At 50.6% G+C, this 16,494-nt stretch overlaps 1 protein-coding gene across 3 annotated transcripts in view; it reads right to left on the bottom strand.

Annotated features, from left to right (window-relative positions):
* FBXL20 (F-box and leucine rich repeat protein 20) overlaps nucleotides 1-12,771 on the bottom strand; it is an 85,976-nt gene extending 73,205 nt beyond the window's left edge. The window contains exon 1 of one of the 3 annotated variants that reach the window (XM_075911392.1): nucleotides 12,587-12,771. In XM_075911392.1, coding sequence (XP_075767507.1) covers nucleotides 12,587-12,628 — 42 coding nt within the window. In that variant the 5' untranslated portion in view covers nucleotides 12,629-12,771. Of the gene's footprint in view, nucleotides 1-11,365; nucleotides 12,239-12,586 lie in introns of those variants that run through there. The other 2 variants (XM_075911393.1, XM_006126214.4) reach the window with 2 other exon arrangements.
* Between the last annotated feature and the right edge of the window lie 3,723 nt (nucleotides 12,772-16,494).

Genomic DNA, 16,494 nt, shown 5'->3' with positions numbered 1-16,494 from the left:
ACAATGCCAGCGTTGGCGCCAGGCGAATGTCCCAGGGGAGGGAGTTCCATAGCCTGGGAGCAAAAGCTGAGACGGCCCTGCTCCGCGTAGATGTCAGCCTTATCTCCATAAGTGGAGGAACACAGAGCAGAGCCTCCCCAGCTGCCCTTAATCCCCAGGCAGGCTCATAGAGGAGGAGATAGCCCTTCAAGCACCCCGGTCCCAAACCATTTTGGGCTTTATAGGTCATAACCAGGACCCTGAATGGTGCCTGGAAGCCTACTGGAAGCAAGTGGAGCTGCCGGAGCACCAGCATGATGTGCTCTGTATAGCGTGTTAGTTAAACTCAAGCAGCCGCATTCTGGACCAGTTGAAGTTTCTGAAGACTCTTCAAAGGCAGCCCCACGTAGAGCGCATTGCAGTAGTCCGATCAGGATGTGACATGAGCATGAATCAGCGTGGCCAGGTCATTCTTACTCAGGAAGGTCATTCTTATGCAAATGGCGGATCTGCAGAAGCTGCCCAAAAGCACTTCTGGCCACTGAGGAAATCTGATTCTCAAATGTTAGAAAAGGGTCCAGCAGGACTCCCAAGCTGCACACCTGCTCCTTCAGGGGGAGCCTGACCCTGTCTAAAACAGGTAACACACCACATTCCCAAGCAGATGGCTTCCTGATCCATAGGACCTCAGTCTTATCTGGATTCAGCTTGATCTTATTCAACCTCATCCAGTCCATCACCGCCTCCAGACACAGCTTCGGATTAGTCACCGCCACACCTGGATCCGATGTCACAGAGAAACAGAGTTGGGTGTCATCTGCATACTGATGGCACCATCATCCAAGTCTCCTCACAACCTCTCCCAGCAGTTTCATATAGATGTTAAACAACAGATGGAACCTTGCGGGACCCTGTTGCACAACTGCCACGGGGTTGAGCAGCTGCCCCCTAGCTCCAACTTCTGGAAGCGTTCCAACAGATAAGACAGGAACCACCGCAAAACAGTGCCTCTGATACCCAACTCCACCAGGCACCCCAGAAGGATACCATGGGTAATGGCTTCAAAAGCCATTGAGAGATCCAAGAGAATCAATAGGGATGCACTCCCCCTGTCTCTCTCTCGGCATAGGTTGTCTACCAGGGCAACCAAGGCAGTTTCCATTCCAAAACCAGGCCTGAAGCCAGACTGAAATGGATGCAAATAATCTGTTTCTTCCAAGAAAGAAGCACTTTTTTTGGTGGCAAAAGATGCTTGAGACATCTGAGGATGGACTCTGGGGCAAGAGGACTGAGGTCAATCAAGGTGCATGCTTTTTCTTGGTGCAACTCTCAGCTCCCTATCACCTTTAAAGCCCTTATAATCTGCATCTGGAAGGACAAGCAATAGTTTGCCATACTGCAGCAGGGATATATAAAGCATTGCACGTGGTCTCTAACAGCAACATGAGGACAAAGCTGATAGAGAGCAGGCTTTAAACCAATGGTAAACTGAAACCTGAGGAAAATTCAGTAAACCTCGAGCAAGATTCAAACATCTTTTGGGCGTGCACAAACTTTACTAAAAATCCAGTTCACATGCAAAATACACAAGATTCTCAGGCTCTTGGCAAGTTGCCTATGTGACATCCAGTGGACACGACTGCACAAGGGTGATGAATAGGAGGCAATTCATGTTACTGCCTATTACCCCAGTCTTGCTAACAAAATGCCAAGACTTCCTAGACCTCCCATAGCTCATCTAAACTCACTTTTGCTTCTGAATCTGGTTAAATTCCACTTAGCTCTTTGTTAGAGGATGTAGCGTGGTCACTGTATCTCAGCATCAGAGCCACATTTGAGTTATGCATAAACTCTCTACAGGTTAAATAACCTGTTGAGCTTCCACCAGACGCTTCACCTACCTATAAAACGTAAAAGGATTTTAACATGCGTCAGCCAACAAACTGAGTCCTAAGGTCCTCAAAACACTGAAGTTTTGTTTGTTTTTGTTGGGAAGGAGGGAGAGAGCGAGCATACAGACATCAAAAAGTCTATTTTGGTAATCTTAGCCAGCAGCATGGTGAGGCCTTACTCAGGACTTTTTACGTTTATGCTTTTGCCATTTACTCACCATTTTTGTAACTGTTTAATAACTTTGTTATTAACAGAGATCTGACAAAAGCCAATGCTGTTATATGACTCAGGAACACCACCTAATGACTGCAAACTTCTGCTCTACAGTTTAGCTTCCTTCAGCAGCATGCCAACAGTTGTTTCTCTTCTTTTTCTATTATGCGATACAACAGACAATAAATAGTAAATACACCATTGGCTATACATTAATTTATTTTTCTGGGTAGAGGAGCGAAGGGGGCAAACAGTGAGATCCAGACATTTATTGGTATTCCTTTTTCAGTTTGTCTCTCTGCATTTCAGTAGACTGAATTACTCAAGGTCTAAAGATTTATTTCTGAGGTGTCCAAAACCTATTTGAGATTATAGAAATAATCCGTATTTTTTTTCACTAGATACATCTCACCTGGAGGGAGAAAACTCTTCAGGCAATAGCTAATCAATTTAAAAAAATCAGGCCTGAAAATGACAGAAAGGCTGAGAGCCACGCAATAGTGACCAAAGAAAACTAGAGAAAGTGTTTGTTCTGGATTTCAGGAGGCCAACCAGAGCTCAGATTTGGAAACACCACTAGATGATGAAAGGATGATCTTAAGCAAGGAATACTGAAGAGAGAGTGACCTTAGAAGATTTGAGATGATGATGAAGTAGTAATAAAGTAAATTTAGATGATTCTGCTTGGAAGCAAGTTCTAGCTGCAGAATAAAATAGTTTGCAACTGTATTTTGAAACAGTTGAAATACTAGTTTTTATTTCCATTTGCACCATTTCATAGCAGATCTGACTCCAGACAAGGCCTAAAAGATGTGTGGGCCATTAAAACAGTTGGAAGGAAGAATAATATTCTGAATCTGAAATATTAATAGACGATGGACGCTAAGAAGACAATTAAGTTGTACTTCTCCTGCTCTAGAATGAAGGGTTATTGTGGATGACCCGCTTATTGCCACAGATATCCAAGTTTAGAATCTTTCTTGGTACGGCCAGAAACAACTCCCACTATTTGGAGTGTCTGGACTCTCTTTGAGAAAGCTGGAAAGGCTGGCTATTATTTCGGAGGATCTATTGAAGACTAAGTACAATGCCATAGCATTTTCTCAGCCTATAATTATTTAAGTGTCAACAGTGTGGCTCATAGCTGCACAAAACTCAGAAGACACAGTCCTGCTTGGGAGCAGCTTAAACTGTTGTTTGTACTGAGAATTTTCCAGAGTTGAGCACCAATCCAGCTCAACCCCCCCCCTTCTATCTTCTAGCTCTGCCCTATGACAATACTTCTATCATTGCTTGCAGAAAAAGAGCTGCCTCCGTGAGCATTCATAAACAAATACATCACAAAACATGCCGTAAGAATCCGCTGCCTCGGATCACTGCCTTCCCATGTAATGTTTTGTGATGGTTAATGGCTGTATTTTTGCTAATATAGGTTTCAAGGAAGGAGCAAGTTGAGAGATGTAAAGGGGGAGCAGAGTGCCTAGAGCCCATTGGGCCCTCCAGTTAACTGGTTACCAGGTAAGTATCCAGGTAAGACTAATAGTTAGGAGGTAACTGGTTAACCTTTTACATCCCTACGTGGAATGCGACTATTTCATATCAAGTGAAAGGGAGGGGGCATGGTAGCAACTGGGAGAGTTATATTCGCACATGACCACAGAAGGACAGTAAGCACTGCAGTGATCAGTTGCTGGCTGCTATTACCTTTGCTGTCCTGGCCTGCCCCAGGGAGCAGCTGCCAGCCCCCATGTGGCGCCCACTGCCCTGGGCTAGCCTCGAGGAGAAGCTGGTAAGTGGTGATGGGCGGCCTGTGCAGCCTCCACCCACCCCGGGCTAGAGCAGTCCCCACATTTAATTGGTAAACTGGTTAACTAATTAAATGGCATTGTAAATCCCTACTCCAGGCCAGTCCCAGGGAGCTTTCCTCCCTCCCCGCCAGGCTAGACCTGGACCATGCCGGGTAAGTCTCCTAGTCTATAACAAAAACACAGCCAAAAAAATGAGGAGTTAGTTTGGGCAATGTTTTCCTTTTTCAATTTGCTTTCCTACTGTAAGTTGTTATTTTCTTTGTGGCGGCTGCACCTCCCATAAGGAGCATATTTAGAATACGCTCTCATTCAGCTAGTCATGCCAAAGGGTTTGTTCTTTCATTTAAAATAAAGACTTTCATTCTTACTGGAATGAATAGCGAGCTACTTAATTGTGATGAACTATCCATCTGAAATGTACGGTTAGGAAATACAGCCAATATCTTATTAATATATGTTTTTACCAGCGTAAGAGACCATCCCCAAATATAGCCTAGATCGTATTTTAAAACTCACAGCAAATTCAAGATTTTGTTCGTACAGTTTAAGAAAAGATGTATATTAAGTCTGAATAACTGAGCAAACTCAACAATTCACTTTTTATTTAAAAGACATTCATCATTAGTATTCACAGCTCTGTGACATACTGCCTTTCAGGATAGGGCTTCATTCTGTTAAGGGTCCCATTAACTCCCACTGAATTCCAAGTTCCGTCGTCATATTTACACTAGTGAACTTACAGCGGCACAGTTTTGTCACGTAGCCACTCTTTGCCAATGGAGAGAACTCGTCTGTCAACATAAAAAAAAACTCACCTCAACAAGCAACAGTACAGTGCACACTATCACTTAAGCCAGTAACACTTACGTCACTTGAGGGGTGGTTTTTACACGTGACTGACACACACAAGTTTTGCTGACCTAAGTGTAAGTGTAGACATAGCCTAACTTTGAGGTACTCAGAGCTATGTAGCAGTAATCAAACATTCAAACCGATACAATCTTTGTTCATCTTGCAATATTCCATAATTGAAGAGGAAACAGCAATTTCCAGCCTACATACTGTTTTGCAAGACTGCCCATTTTATACACATACACACCCCCACACACCATTGTTGTAGCCATGGCAATCCCAGGATATTAGACAGACAAGGTAGGTGAGGTAATATCTTTTATTGACTCAACTTCTGTTGATGAGACAAGCTTTTGAGCTTAGAGCTCTTCTCCAGGTCTGCTTATATGATCTATTATATTAACATATTAAATATTAAAACATTTTCTTGTCAACAAATAGAAATTACACTCTTAAAGCAGCAAAATTGTTAAGGCCATGTCTACACTGAGAGATACGGTTGAATTTATTAAGGTCCATATCCCCATTGTGCACAAGAATTCAACGGCGTTCAGAGTAGCTGGTCCCCAGTAGGGTGGCTACTGTCGACTTTGAGAGCAAGGCAATCTGGGTAACTATCCCACAGCATCTGCACCCCTTTACATTCTGGGTTACACTCCTGGGGCACGCTGGGGCCAAAACTGTGCAGCAGGTGGTTCTGGGTATATGTTGCCAGCTGCCCATAATGCAGTTGTTTCTTCCCTCCTCCCACTTAAGACCAAGGGCAAATAGTTTTTTTGTTCCCCTTTTTCTCTTACGAGTTATTCTCACAGACACCATAGCAGCGTAAGCAAAGCATGGAATCCACTGTGGATCCCATTGAGCAACATGTTAACCTTGGTGCGCCTAATGCTGGAGTATGTCCAGAGCACATCCAGGGTCCACCGGAACGAGGAAGAATCTCAGGAGGCCATGAACATACTCTTCTGTGAGGCACCTACGTTGAGCACATTTCAAACGCCACCAGCACTTGATTCCCTGGACACAGTGGCAGGCCAGTTCTGCTTCCTTCAGACAAACACAGACTGGTGGGACTGCACTGTTATGCAGGTATGGGGCAATTATCAGAGGCTACAAAACTTTTGCACATGTAAGGCCCCTTTCATGGAACACAGCAAATTGCTTTCCCCCACCATGAAGTGCAAGAACACCAGAAAAAGACCCGCTCTGACAGTGAAACAAGTGGTATTGCCCTGCGGAAGCTTGCAACACCAGACTGCTACTGGTCAGCTGGGAATCAATTTGGAGTGGGACAATCTACAGCGGGGGCTGCTGTGATTAGGGATGTTAAAAAGCGGGGGTTTTAAAAAATATATAAATTTCAGTGTTTACATGTTTACACATGGGGGACGGCTCCATGGAAGCTGGTGCACGCGGGATCCAATGGAGCCGCCTCCTTTTCCCCCATGCTGCTGCCTCTGCTGTATCGGAGGCAGCAGTGCGGGGGGGAGCAGACATCTCCATGGGAGCCAGCACATGCAGGGAAATGGCTTAAAAGCCAGCTCCCTGCAAGCACTGGCTCCCACTTGCCTCTCCCCCCCCCTCCCCACTGCTGCCTCTGATACAGAGGCAGAAGTGCAGAGATGGGGGGGACTGTGTGTAATCATGAAGATTAACCGATGAGCCCAGGCTCCATGGTTAACCATTTAAACCTGTATATTAACACACCACTAGTTGTGATCCAAGTAGCCAAGGCAATCAATACTACTCTGCTACGGAGTATAGTGACTCTGGGAAAAGCGGACAATGTAATGGAGAGCTTTGCTGCGATGGGGTTCCCTAACTGTGGCGGGGGTAGAAAGATAGAATGCACATCTCCATCTTGGCACTGGGCCACCCTGCAGAGGAGTACATAAACCACAAGGGTTATTTCTCGATGGTGCTGCAGGTGCTGGAGGACCATAAAGGCCATTTCACCGACATCCATGCGGGATGGTTGGGAAAGGTGCACACTGCAAGCATCTTTAGGAACTCCTATCTCTTCAGCAAGCTGGAACTTTATTCCCAGACCAGAAAATTAGAGTCGGAAACATTAAAGTGCTGATAGTGGTCCTTGGTGACCCAGCCTCCCTCTTGGTCCTGTGGCTCATGGAGCCGTACACAGGCAGCCCAGACCACAGCAAGGAGCAGTTCAACTACAGGCTAAACAAGTGCAGAATGACGGTAGAACGTGCTTTTGGGCGTTCAAGGGAAGGCTCTGCGGTCTACTAGCTAGGTTAGAGCTCGGCAAATGCAACATTCCCATTGTGGTGGCAGCCTGCTGGGTGCTCCATAATATTTGTGAAATCAAGGAGGAAATGTATCTGTTAGGGCGGGATACTGAGGCACAGCCTAGTCAGGGATTTTGTACAGCCAGATATCAGGCCAATAAGGAAGGAGCATAAGCAGAGGCAGTGCAAACCAGAGAAGCTTTGAAAGAGTTTTATGAATGGCCATTTTTGAGAGTCATGCATGTTGCTCTCAACTAGGGATGTAAAATCCTGCGTCATTGGTTAAGGCGGGGGTGGGGATACTCAGGCCTGGAGGCCAAATGCAGCCTGCAGCTTGTCTGGATCTGGACCTCAAGGCTCAGCACTGGAGAGTCCCTGCTGGAGCTTCACCCCCTCTGCCACCCACCTGCTGGCCTAGAGCAAACAAAAATCCACTAGCCTGGGCCCCCCTAGGCTCTGGTGTGCGAGGGGAATGTGTGTGTGTGGGGGGGGGGGGGGGAATCTCTCTTTTTCTCAGTAAGGGGCTTCTCACTTTGCTTCTCCCTTGTGTGCAGCCCCCAGCTGATTTTTCTATGGGACAGTGGGGTTAAGTGGTTAACCAATTACAAGGGGACAGGCTGGACAGCCCCTTGCGTGCAGCAAGCAGGGCCCGGGGCTGGAGCGGCTCCCCCTGGTGATTCAGAACCAGTAAACACCACCCATTATGGATGATGCTTTCTGGTTAACCAGTTAACCTTTCACATCCCTACTCTCAGCGAGGTGCTCCTGCATTCAGTGTGCCTGCCTGTACTCCCCCACCCCTTCCACACAAGCAATAAAGAGATGTTGTTCAGAAATCCGGCATTTTTATTTCAGGAACACAGCAAGGACAGAAGAGGAGTCCAAGGCGGGAGGTTTGGGTGTGTATGTGTGTGTGTGCACGCGTGCATGCACGCACAGCCTTTTGCTTCAGGACACATCCCTGGAGGTTGAGTGTGAGGCTGCCCTTGACTTCTCCGCCCCCCACCCCCTTCCTGCATCCCAAGGGCCCTGGGAGAGGAGGAGATGGAACTTGGTGAGGAGAGAATGTCAGTCTGCAAGGGGAGGGGGAGAGGTGCCTGTTCAGGTAGGTGTCCTGGAAAGCCGCCATGTGGTCCATCACAGCCATCATGGACAACACCTTCTCCTGGTGCTTCACTTCCAGTTCCCTGCATGCTCTCCTTTTCTGATGCGCTGCGCGTGTCTCCTCCAGCAGCACATTCCTCCACTCGCTTACACGCTCCCTGTCCAAGTTGGCAGATTGCATTTGCTCCTTGAACATCTCTTCCCTAGTCCGTTTTCACCTGCAGATTTGTGCCAGGCAGACAGCTGGTGGGGCTGGGGGAGCACACAGCATGCTGACTGCTGTTCCCACTGTAACGAAAAGCGAAGGGCAGACTTTGCAGGAGATCCCTTGTGGACTGTAAAATCAAATCTGTTCAAATAAAATGAAGGTCTGTCTAAAGGCAATAGGGATGTGTTCTGTATAAGGACACGGATATGCTTAAGTGGGCATCTTACGGCAGGTACACCATAGAGCAGCTTGATTCTATTTGGTGACAAGCATGGTAAGGGACAGGCCAAGGCATGAGCCTGCAGGGAAGGAGGAGAAAGGGGTCTGGGCATGGTGGCACGGCAGGGGTCACGTGGCACCCACGTGTGCAGCATCCCCTCTCCTCGTTTACCAGGAGAGTGCAACTTTCCCTTCCTGCAGAAGCAGGCAGGAGGGAGGAGGTCTGGGTCTCAAGCCATGCTTCTGGGATGAGCAAACGGAGGTTTTGTAGAGGCATCAGCTAATAGCCTTCCCTGCTTCATGTAGGTTGCCATGCAATACATCTGCCGAATCACACATAGGGGCAGGGAACAGATACTGACTGAATGTGGCCAGAAACCTGGACTGTACGCTGCAATGCTTTGTTCTTCAATGACTCCAGGCCACTTACTACTGGCTTGGCGTGGAAAGGTGTCCTACCGTGGAGGACGGAATAAGGCAGGCCTCCCTAGAAAACTTGTGAGAAGGATTGAAGAATTCCTCTGAGGGCTTTATGGGGATGTGCAGGGGGGTAGTCCCACTCCATCTCCAGACACATTAACTAGCTATTCCAGGGATCTCTCCCCGTGTAGGCAAAGTGGTTGCTACAGATCACATCCAATTATTGCCGTAACCCACTTTTAGCAAGATAAAATAATTGGAACTCATAAGAAGTGTTCTCCCTGGGATCAGTGCTCAGCTGAGAAGGGGGACTATAAAAAGTTCTTGACTCTCAGTGACCTTGGTCACCCCGCTCACCTTTCTGCTCCTCCACCATGCTGTTCCTCCGTGCTGCTGCCAGAGGTTGCTTGCGTGTCCTGGGAGGAATCCATGGACTGGCTAGGGAAGCTGGTCGGGTTCCCCTCCCACACATATTGCATGCAACCGCTCATAGAAGTGGCATGTTTGTGGCAATGCTCCAGACCATCCATTTGCCTCCTTTGTCTTTTGGTTCAACAGCCTCAGTTCCTTTATTTTCCCTTTGCACCATTGGGCAGAGCCCTTTTCCTCCATGCCCTTTGTGATCTTGGCATAGATACTTGTGTTTCTTTTGCTGGTTCATAGTTCCGTGAGAACAGATTCCTCACCCCAATCAATAATGACGTCCATAATCTCCTGCATGCTCCATGCCCGTGCTCCTCTGCAACCCTGGGAACCCATGGACAGGTGTGCTGCCTGCTCTGAGGTCTGCCAGCCACACTGGCCACACAGGAAATTAAATTCAAGTTTTCCTGGAGTTTCGCTTGTTCACCTGGAGAGCCGTAGAGTTGAAAGGAGTTCCAGACACCTCTCAGAGGCCAAGAACATTGACTTTCACAGTGCTGTGTCTGCACTACCGTAAAGTCGACCATGTAGCAGTTACTCCTCATGAAAGCAGAACAGGAATCGATTTTAACAGCCCTTACATTTGACAAAACAGGCTTGGACTCATTGTTTAGGGAAAAAACCCTAATGCGGCTAGGTTCAACCTAAACTCCCAATGCTGACCAGGCTTTACTGCTACAAAGAACACTTTTATGATAGCACTGCCAATGTCTAATCCCCACTAACAAACCCACAACACTGCAACCATGCCCTGGTATTACTAACAAACTTAAAGCCATGAAAATACACAAAGAAACAATGTTTCAAGACACTTCTTTCAGCTCTGAAACTAATTAAAGTTTCGGATAGCATTTTTACTCTTTCCCCATCACCTTATTTGCTCCTAAACATTCTGCAGATTTCTCACCTGTACCTGGAAATACATGAATTTAAGTTTCAAATAGTCCTTTAACACTTGGCTTACTTTTAGCTTTTCCATTTCTTTCCTGCCCCCCCCTACAGTTTTGTGAATGCACACATTTTCAGGAACAGCATCACTCTTGCACTGAATCATTAATCTTGTTTTGATGCATCCATTATCAGCAGCTAATCCATAAGAACACCCAAAGGTGGGACAGAAAAGTATGAAAGTTCCCCGCAGCACCAAATAAATATTCCTCACAGGAGGTTCCTGCTAGCATGTACTTAACAGTACTTTTCAAAAACTTAAACAACTAATAGTCTTGCAGCACCATGAAGACTAACAAAATGTGTAGATGGTATCATGAGCTTTCGTGGGCACAACCCACTTCTTAAGATGAATGGGGTTATTAAAAGTCCAGTTTCTAATTAAACAGGGGATGGGAATAGGAGAGAAGTTAAAAGAAGGGAAAAAAAGGGGGGGGAGGTGTCCATGCTACATGAAGTTGATAGAGAACAGTTTGCACCATCTCTATCAGCTTCATGTAGCATGGACACTCTATTTCTTCCCCCTTCCCCCCCCCATTTATTTAGAAACTGGACCTTTAATAACGTCAATCATTTGAAGAAGTGGTTTGTGCCCACGAAATCTCATGATACCATCTACACCTTTTGTTAGTCTTTAAGGTGCTGCAAGACTATTTGTTGGTTTTTAAGTTTTTCCCATTACAGACTAACTCAGCTACCCCTCTGGAGCTTACTTTTCAAGCTTCTCTGTGGTAAAGATGCACTATGCAACCAAGAGTGGACCAGAATGGTAAAAGCAATAACCACAGTCCTGAAACTATTTGTATTTGGGCTTATCTTTCTGAATGCGCATCAACAGACAAGGTTTCACACACAGACTAACCATACATCAGGCTTGACACAAGTTAAATCATACAACAGTTAAGGAAATCTGACTTTTACTAGGATATAATCTTAAATCACTAAACAGGGATGCTTAGCGTTCACTATGGTCTCTACATCAAACCAGCATCAGCCACTATTAAAATAAAAGTTTCGATTTTTTTTATAATACTATTCAAGTTCTATACCTGTCTCAATCCACTGGTCAGTTTCTGGATCAACACACTGCTCTTCTTCATAGCCATTATCAAACACTCCTCAAGTTGTCAAGATTTTTGCTTGATGGTGTTTACTTTCTCTCTCAGCAAAGAGAGTGAGCCATATCCAATGTTGTTTCAGTCCCTTTATAGGTTGCTCCTCTGCCCCCTCCCCCTTCAAGCTGCTCTCCAGCGCAAGATGATCAACAAGCTGCACAGTTGAAAAACTGAATTGGCAGATATTCCCCCTCTGCACATAACCTCCATAAAATAAGTAAACCCTGCAGTTGCTCTCATTTCTGTCACCAACATCGCCTCCTCCCCGCTTCAGAAAAGGACAGCTGTTTCAACAATGAAGTACTGGAAGCAACCCTGACTAGATGGGGGCGCTTTGTGTTATCCCAGATCAGACTGATTATATGCCGTATCCTTTGAATAGATCTTATTGTTTACCCTCTGCTCCTTGTGCTCCTTCCGCCCTCTCCATCCCCCACCCCACGTAATCAAATTCTGCCTGTATATCATGTTGACTGCACAAAGCAATGCAAATGTTGCACCTCCTTCCTCTTTCCAAGCTTCCCCTCTCGCCCCCGCCCCCAAATATCGCTCATGCCACCCACAGCTGGGCTGTTTTTCAGAAGGTGTTTTCACATCTCTCACTCCGTCACCAACTCCCCATGAAACACAAACACAATAAGTCAGCCACGCACCAGCGACTCACCGGAGCCCCTAAAAGGAAGTGGACATCTAATAATTAAGCTAGCAGCAAAAATAAATACATACAAATGTAAAAAAAAAAAGCAGCCAAGCCACCCACCCTCCCGCCAGGCGATATTCCACACCCGGGGGGGCAAAAGGAAGCCCCACTGTAATAATCTCAGTACAATCACAAGACACCCCCCTCTTCCCCCCCCACCCGAGCTCAGCCAGCCCACCCGCACTGTGTGCGCTTACAGCCCCCCCCTTCCAACTGCAGGGGTCTCCCCCACTCCTGCCTGCCCCCCCAAGCAGGGTTCCCCTTTCACAACGCCCCCCCCTTTTTTCCTACCCTCAGTCACAGGAACCCCCCCCCCGCTCGTGCTCCCCCAGGTGGGGTGGACAGCCCCCCCCCCCGCAGCGCCTCTGGCAGCCATCGCCCCCCCCCCCCGACGCGGCCGGGTCCGTCCCCCGCCGACAGGGGGGCCCGTAGCGCCCCCCCGGGCCGGGCCTCACCTCGAACCTGCTCTTGGTGACCCCGTTCATCTCGCGCCTCATGGCGGGGCCGGGCTCCCCCCGGCTCTGCGCTCGCGGGGGGGGGGGGGGCGGGGGGTGTCCGGGCTCCGCGGCCTCCGCCCGCCGCCGCGTCTCCTCCGGCCTCAACTTCCACCCAAAACAAAAACACTCCGCACCTGCCAGCAACAGCGCCGCTCATTGGCCAGCGCCGGGCACGGGGGGCGGGGGAGCCCCGGCCGGCGGGGAGCACGCGCGGACCGAGCCCAGGGTCGCCACCCCGCCCGGAGCTGGAGGGGGGGGGCATCCCTCCCCCCGGGAACCGCTCTCGTGGGCCAGGGCCCTGCCATTCCCAGGGGAGACTGCACCCCGCCCGGTGCACCCCCCGATCGAGCCCAGGGGAGACTGCACCCCCCCCCGGTGCACCCCCCGATCGAGCCCAGGGGAGACTGCACCCCGCCAGGTGCACCCCCCGATCGAGCCCAGGGGAGACTGCACCCCGCCAGGTGCACCCCCCGATCGAGCCCAGGGGAGACTGCACCCCCCCAGGTGCACCCCCCGATCGAGCCCAGGGGAGACTGCACCCCCCCAGGTGCACCCCCCGATCGAGCCCAGGGGAGACTGCACCCCTCTCCACAGCCCTGTACCCCCCGATCTAGCCCAGGGGAGACTGCACCCCTCTCCAGAGCCCTGTACCCCCCGATCTAGCCCAGGGGAGACTGCACCCCTCTCCAGAGCCCTGTACCCCCCGATCTAGCCCAGGGGAGACTGCACCCCTCTCCAGAGCCCTGCACCCCCCGATCTAGCCCAGGGGAGACTGCATCCCTCTCCAGAGCCCTGTACCCCCCTCCCCACTAGCCCAGGGGAGACTGCACCCCTCTCCAGAGCCCTGCACCCCCCTCCCCACTAGCCCAGGGGAGACTGCACCCCTCTCCAAAGCCCTGTACCCCCCGATCTAGCCCAGGGGAGACTGCACCCCTCTCCAGAGCCCTGTACCCCCCTCCCCACTAGCCCAGGGGAGACTGCACCCCTCTCCAGAGCCCTGTACCCCCCTCCCCACTAGCCCAGGGGAGACTGCACCCCTCTCCAGAGCCCTGTACCCCCCTCCCCACTAGCCCAGGGGAGACTGCACCCCTCTCCAGAGCCCTGCACCCCCCTCCCCACTAGCCCAGGGGAGACTGCACCCCTCTCCAGAGCCCTGTACCCCCCTCCCCACTAGCCCAGGGGAGACTGCACCCCTCTCCAGAGCCCTGTACCCTCCTCCCCACTAGCCCAGGGGAGACTGCACCCCTCTCCAGAGCCCTGTACCCCCCCCACTAGCCCAGGGGAGACTGCATCCCTCTCCAGAGCCCTGCACCCCCGTCCCCTCTAGCCCAGGGGAGACTGCATCCCTCTCCAGAGCCCTGTACCCCCCCCCCACTAGCCCAGGGGAGACTGCAACCCTCTCCAGAGACCTGTAACCCCCTCCCCCCTAGCCCAGGGGAGACTGCATCCCTCTCCAGAGACCTGTAACCCCCTCCCCCCTAGCCCAGGGGAGACTGCATCCCTGTCTCAGGCCCTGCACCCCCCCCCCCCGGGGAAACTGCACCCCCACCTAGCCTAGAGAGGTGCTGCATCCTTCCCCAGGGCCTTGCAATAACCAAGGGAGACTGCACCCTTGCAGGGCTGACACCCCTCCCACCTAAGCTCGAGCAGACTGCATGCCTTCCGAGGGGACTGCACTTCCCCCCCCAGCCTAGGGGGCACTACACTCCTCCCCAGCACCCTGCAAACCCCAAGGGAGACTGCAGTCCACCTTAGCAGCCAGCACCCCCCACCTAGGCTAGGGGGTTCCCCCAGACTCGGCTGACTGCACCCCCCCCCCAGGAGACTGCACCTCTTCCTAGGCCCCTGCATTCATTCCTCAGGCCCTCTGCTCCCCCACCCTCCAGCGGCCTACACCGGGGCAGAGACTCGCACCACTTTCCCCCCCACCCCCACCCCTGAAATCCAGATATTACAATTTCTTGGCTTTATCCACACCTCTAATGGAGATCGCATCCCTACTGGGTGACTGATCACAGACTCTACATCCCCTTTACGTACCCCTAGGGATCGGCAAGGGCTGCCCGTGCCCTAGAGGAAAAGGCATCCATTCCTCCAGCGTCTAAACCCCCACCCCCAAAAAACACCTACACCCCAGAGATCTGCATCTACCTAAGGAATTACACCTCTCCAGACCTGCCCCGTGGGAAATTGCAAGCGCCTTTCCCCAGAGCCCCCTTACCCCATTACCTAACCCTACACCCCTCCTGCTCCCAGGGCCCCGAGCTGGGGCTGGTTGTGCGCCCCCTTAAACGCTCCCCGCCGTGCGCAGCCTGCGCCACCCGCAAGAGCTGGGGATCTCGAGCGACTGCAGGGCGCGTGTAGCCCTCGCGCATCTCGTACAGCTGGGGGCACGTTTGGCAACGCAACGCGGTGAGCGCGCAGGCGTAGGGAAGGTGCCCTCCCGTTCCGGCAAGAACAGCCCTTCCCTGGCTGCGCCCAATCCCAGCCCCGCTTGGTGAGGCTTGCGAGCGACGTAAGGGTGGCGGGAAAATCAAGCGTGGCTGGGGGAGGGATTTAAACAGCAGGAGGCCCGGGAGCGCCCAGCAATGGAGGGGGGTGTCTCGGGGGGAAGGAGGAGGGATGCACTCAGCCAGGCGTTGGCTGCAGCCAGAATCCCAGACGCGCTGGAGAATTCAGACCCAAATTCCGTCTGGAAGGGTGATTTGTATTAGAGAAAGACAGGCCACCCTCTACCCCTCCCGCGTTGGGGAGAAGAGATGCAACAGGAACAGCACGCTAGACTACACTGTTAACATCCAGGCTATGTCTAGACTGGCACCCTTTTCCGGAAATGCTTAAAACGGAAGGCTGTGTCTACATTGGCACCCTTTTCCGGAAAAGGGATGCTAATGAGACACTTCGGAATTGCAAATGCCGCGGGGGATTTAAATATCCCCTGCGGCATTTGCATGAACATGGCTGCCGCTTTTTTCCGGCTCGGGGCTTTGCTGGAGAAAAGCGCCAGTCTAGACGGGATCTTTCGGAAAATAAAGCCTTTTCCGGAAGATCCCTTATTCCTCTTAAAATCAGGATATTTAAATCCCCCGCGGCATTTGCAATTCCGAAGTGTCTCATTAGCATCCCTTTTCCAGAAAAAGGTGCCAATGTAGACACAGCCGAACAGTTTTCCATTATAAGTATTTCCGGAAAAAGCGCATTTACATTGGCAGGATGCTTTTCCAGAAAAGCACTTTTTCCGGAAAAGCGTCCGGGGCCAATCTAGATGCGCTTTTCCGCAAAAAGGCCCTGATCGTCATTTTCGCGATTGGGGCTTTTTTGCAGAAAACACTATTGTGCTGTCTACACTGGCCCTTTTCCGGAACAGTTTTCCAGAAAAAGGACTTTTGCCCGAACGGGAGCAGCATAGTATTTACGGAAAAGCGGCTAATTTCTTACAGTAGATCGTCAGTGCTTTTAATTTCTTACAGTAGATCATCAGTGCTTTTCCGGAAATTCAAGGGGCCAGTGTAGACAGCTGGCAAGTTATTCCGAAAAAGCGGCTGATTTTCCGGAATAAGTGGCCAGTGTAGACACAGCTCCAGAGTCCAAACACACGGAAAAGCACCAGAGCAGGGCTGGGGAATCTCTTTTTGGGTCAGGGGCCGTACACGACGAGATGAAAAATAATAAAAAAAAAAAAGCCCCTCACTGATGTGGCCCCTCCCACATTCCCCTCACACACCAGAGCCTAGGGGGGTCCAGGCTAGTAGGTTTTATGTGCAGCTGCCCGACGGGGGGAATGTTGTAGGGGGGGCACCGCTGAGCTTCAGGGGCTGGAGCTAGGCAAGCCAAGGGCTGCATTTGGCCCCTGAGCCTGGGGCTCC

The sequence above is a fragment of the Pelodiscus sinensis genome, chromosome 29, assembly GCF_049634645.1.
Source record: "Pelodiscus sinensis isolate JC-2024 chromosome 29, ASM4963464v1, whole genome shotgun sequence".
NCBI classification, from domain to species: domain Eukaryota; kingdom Metazoa; phylum Chordata; order Testudines; family Trionychidae; genus Pelodiscus; species Pelodiscus sinensis.
This window is presented reverse-complemented; position numbering and strand designations above follow the sequence as displayed.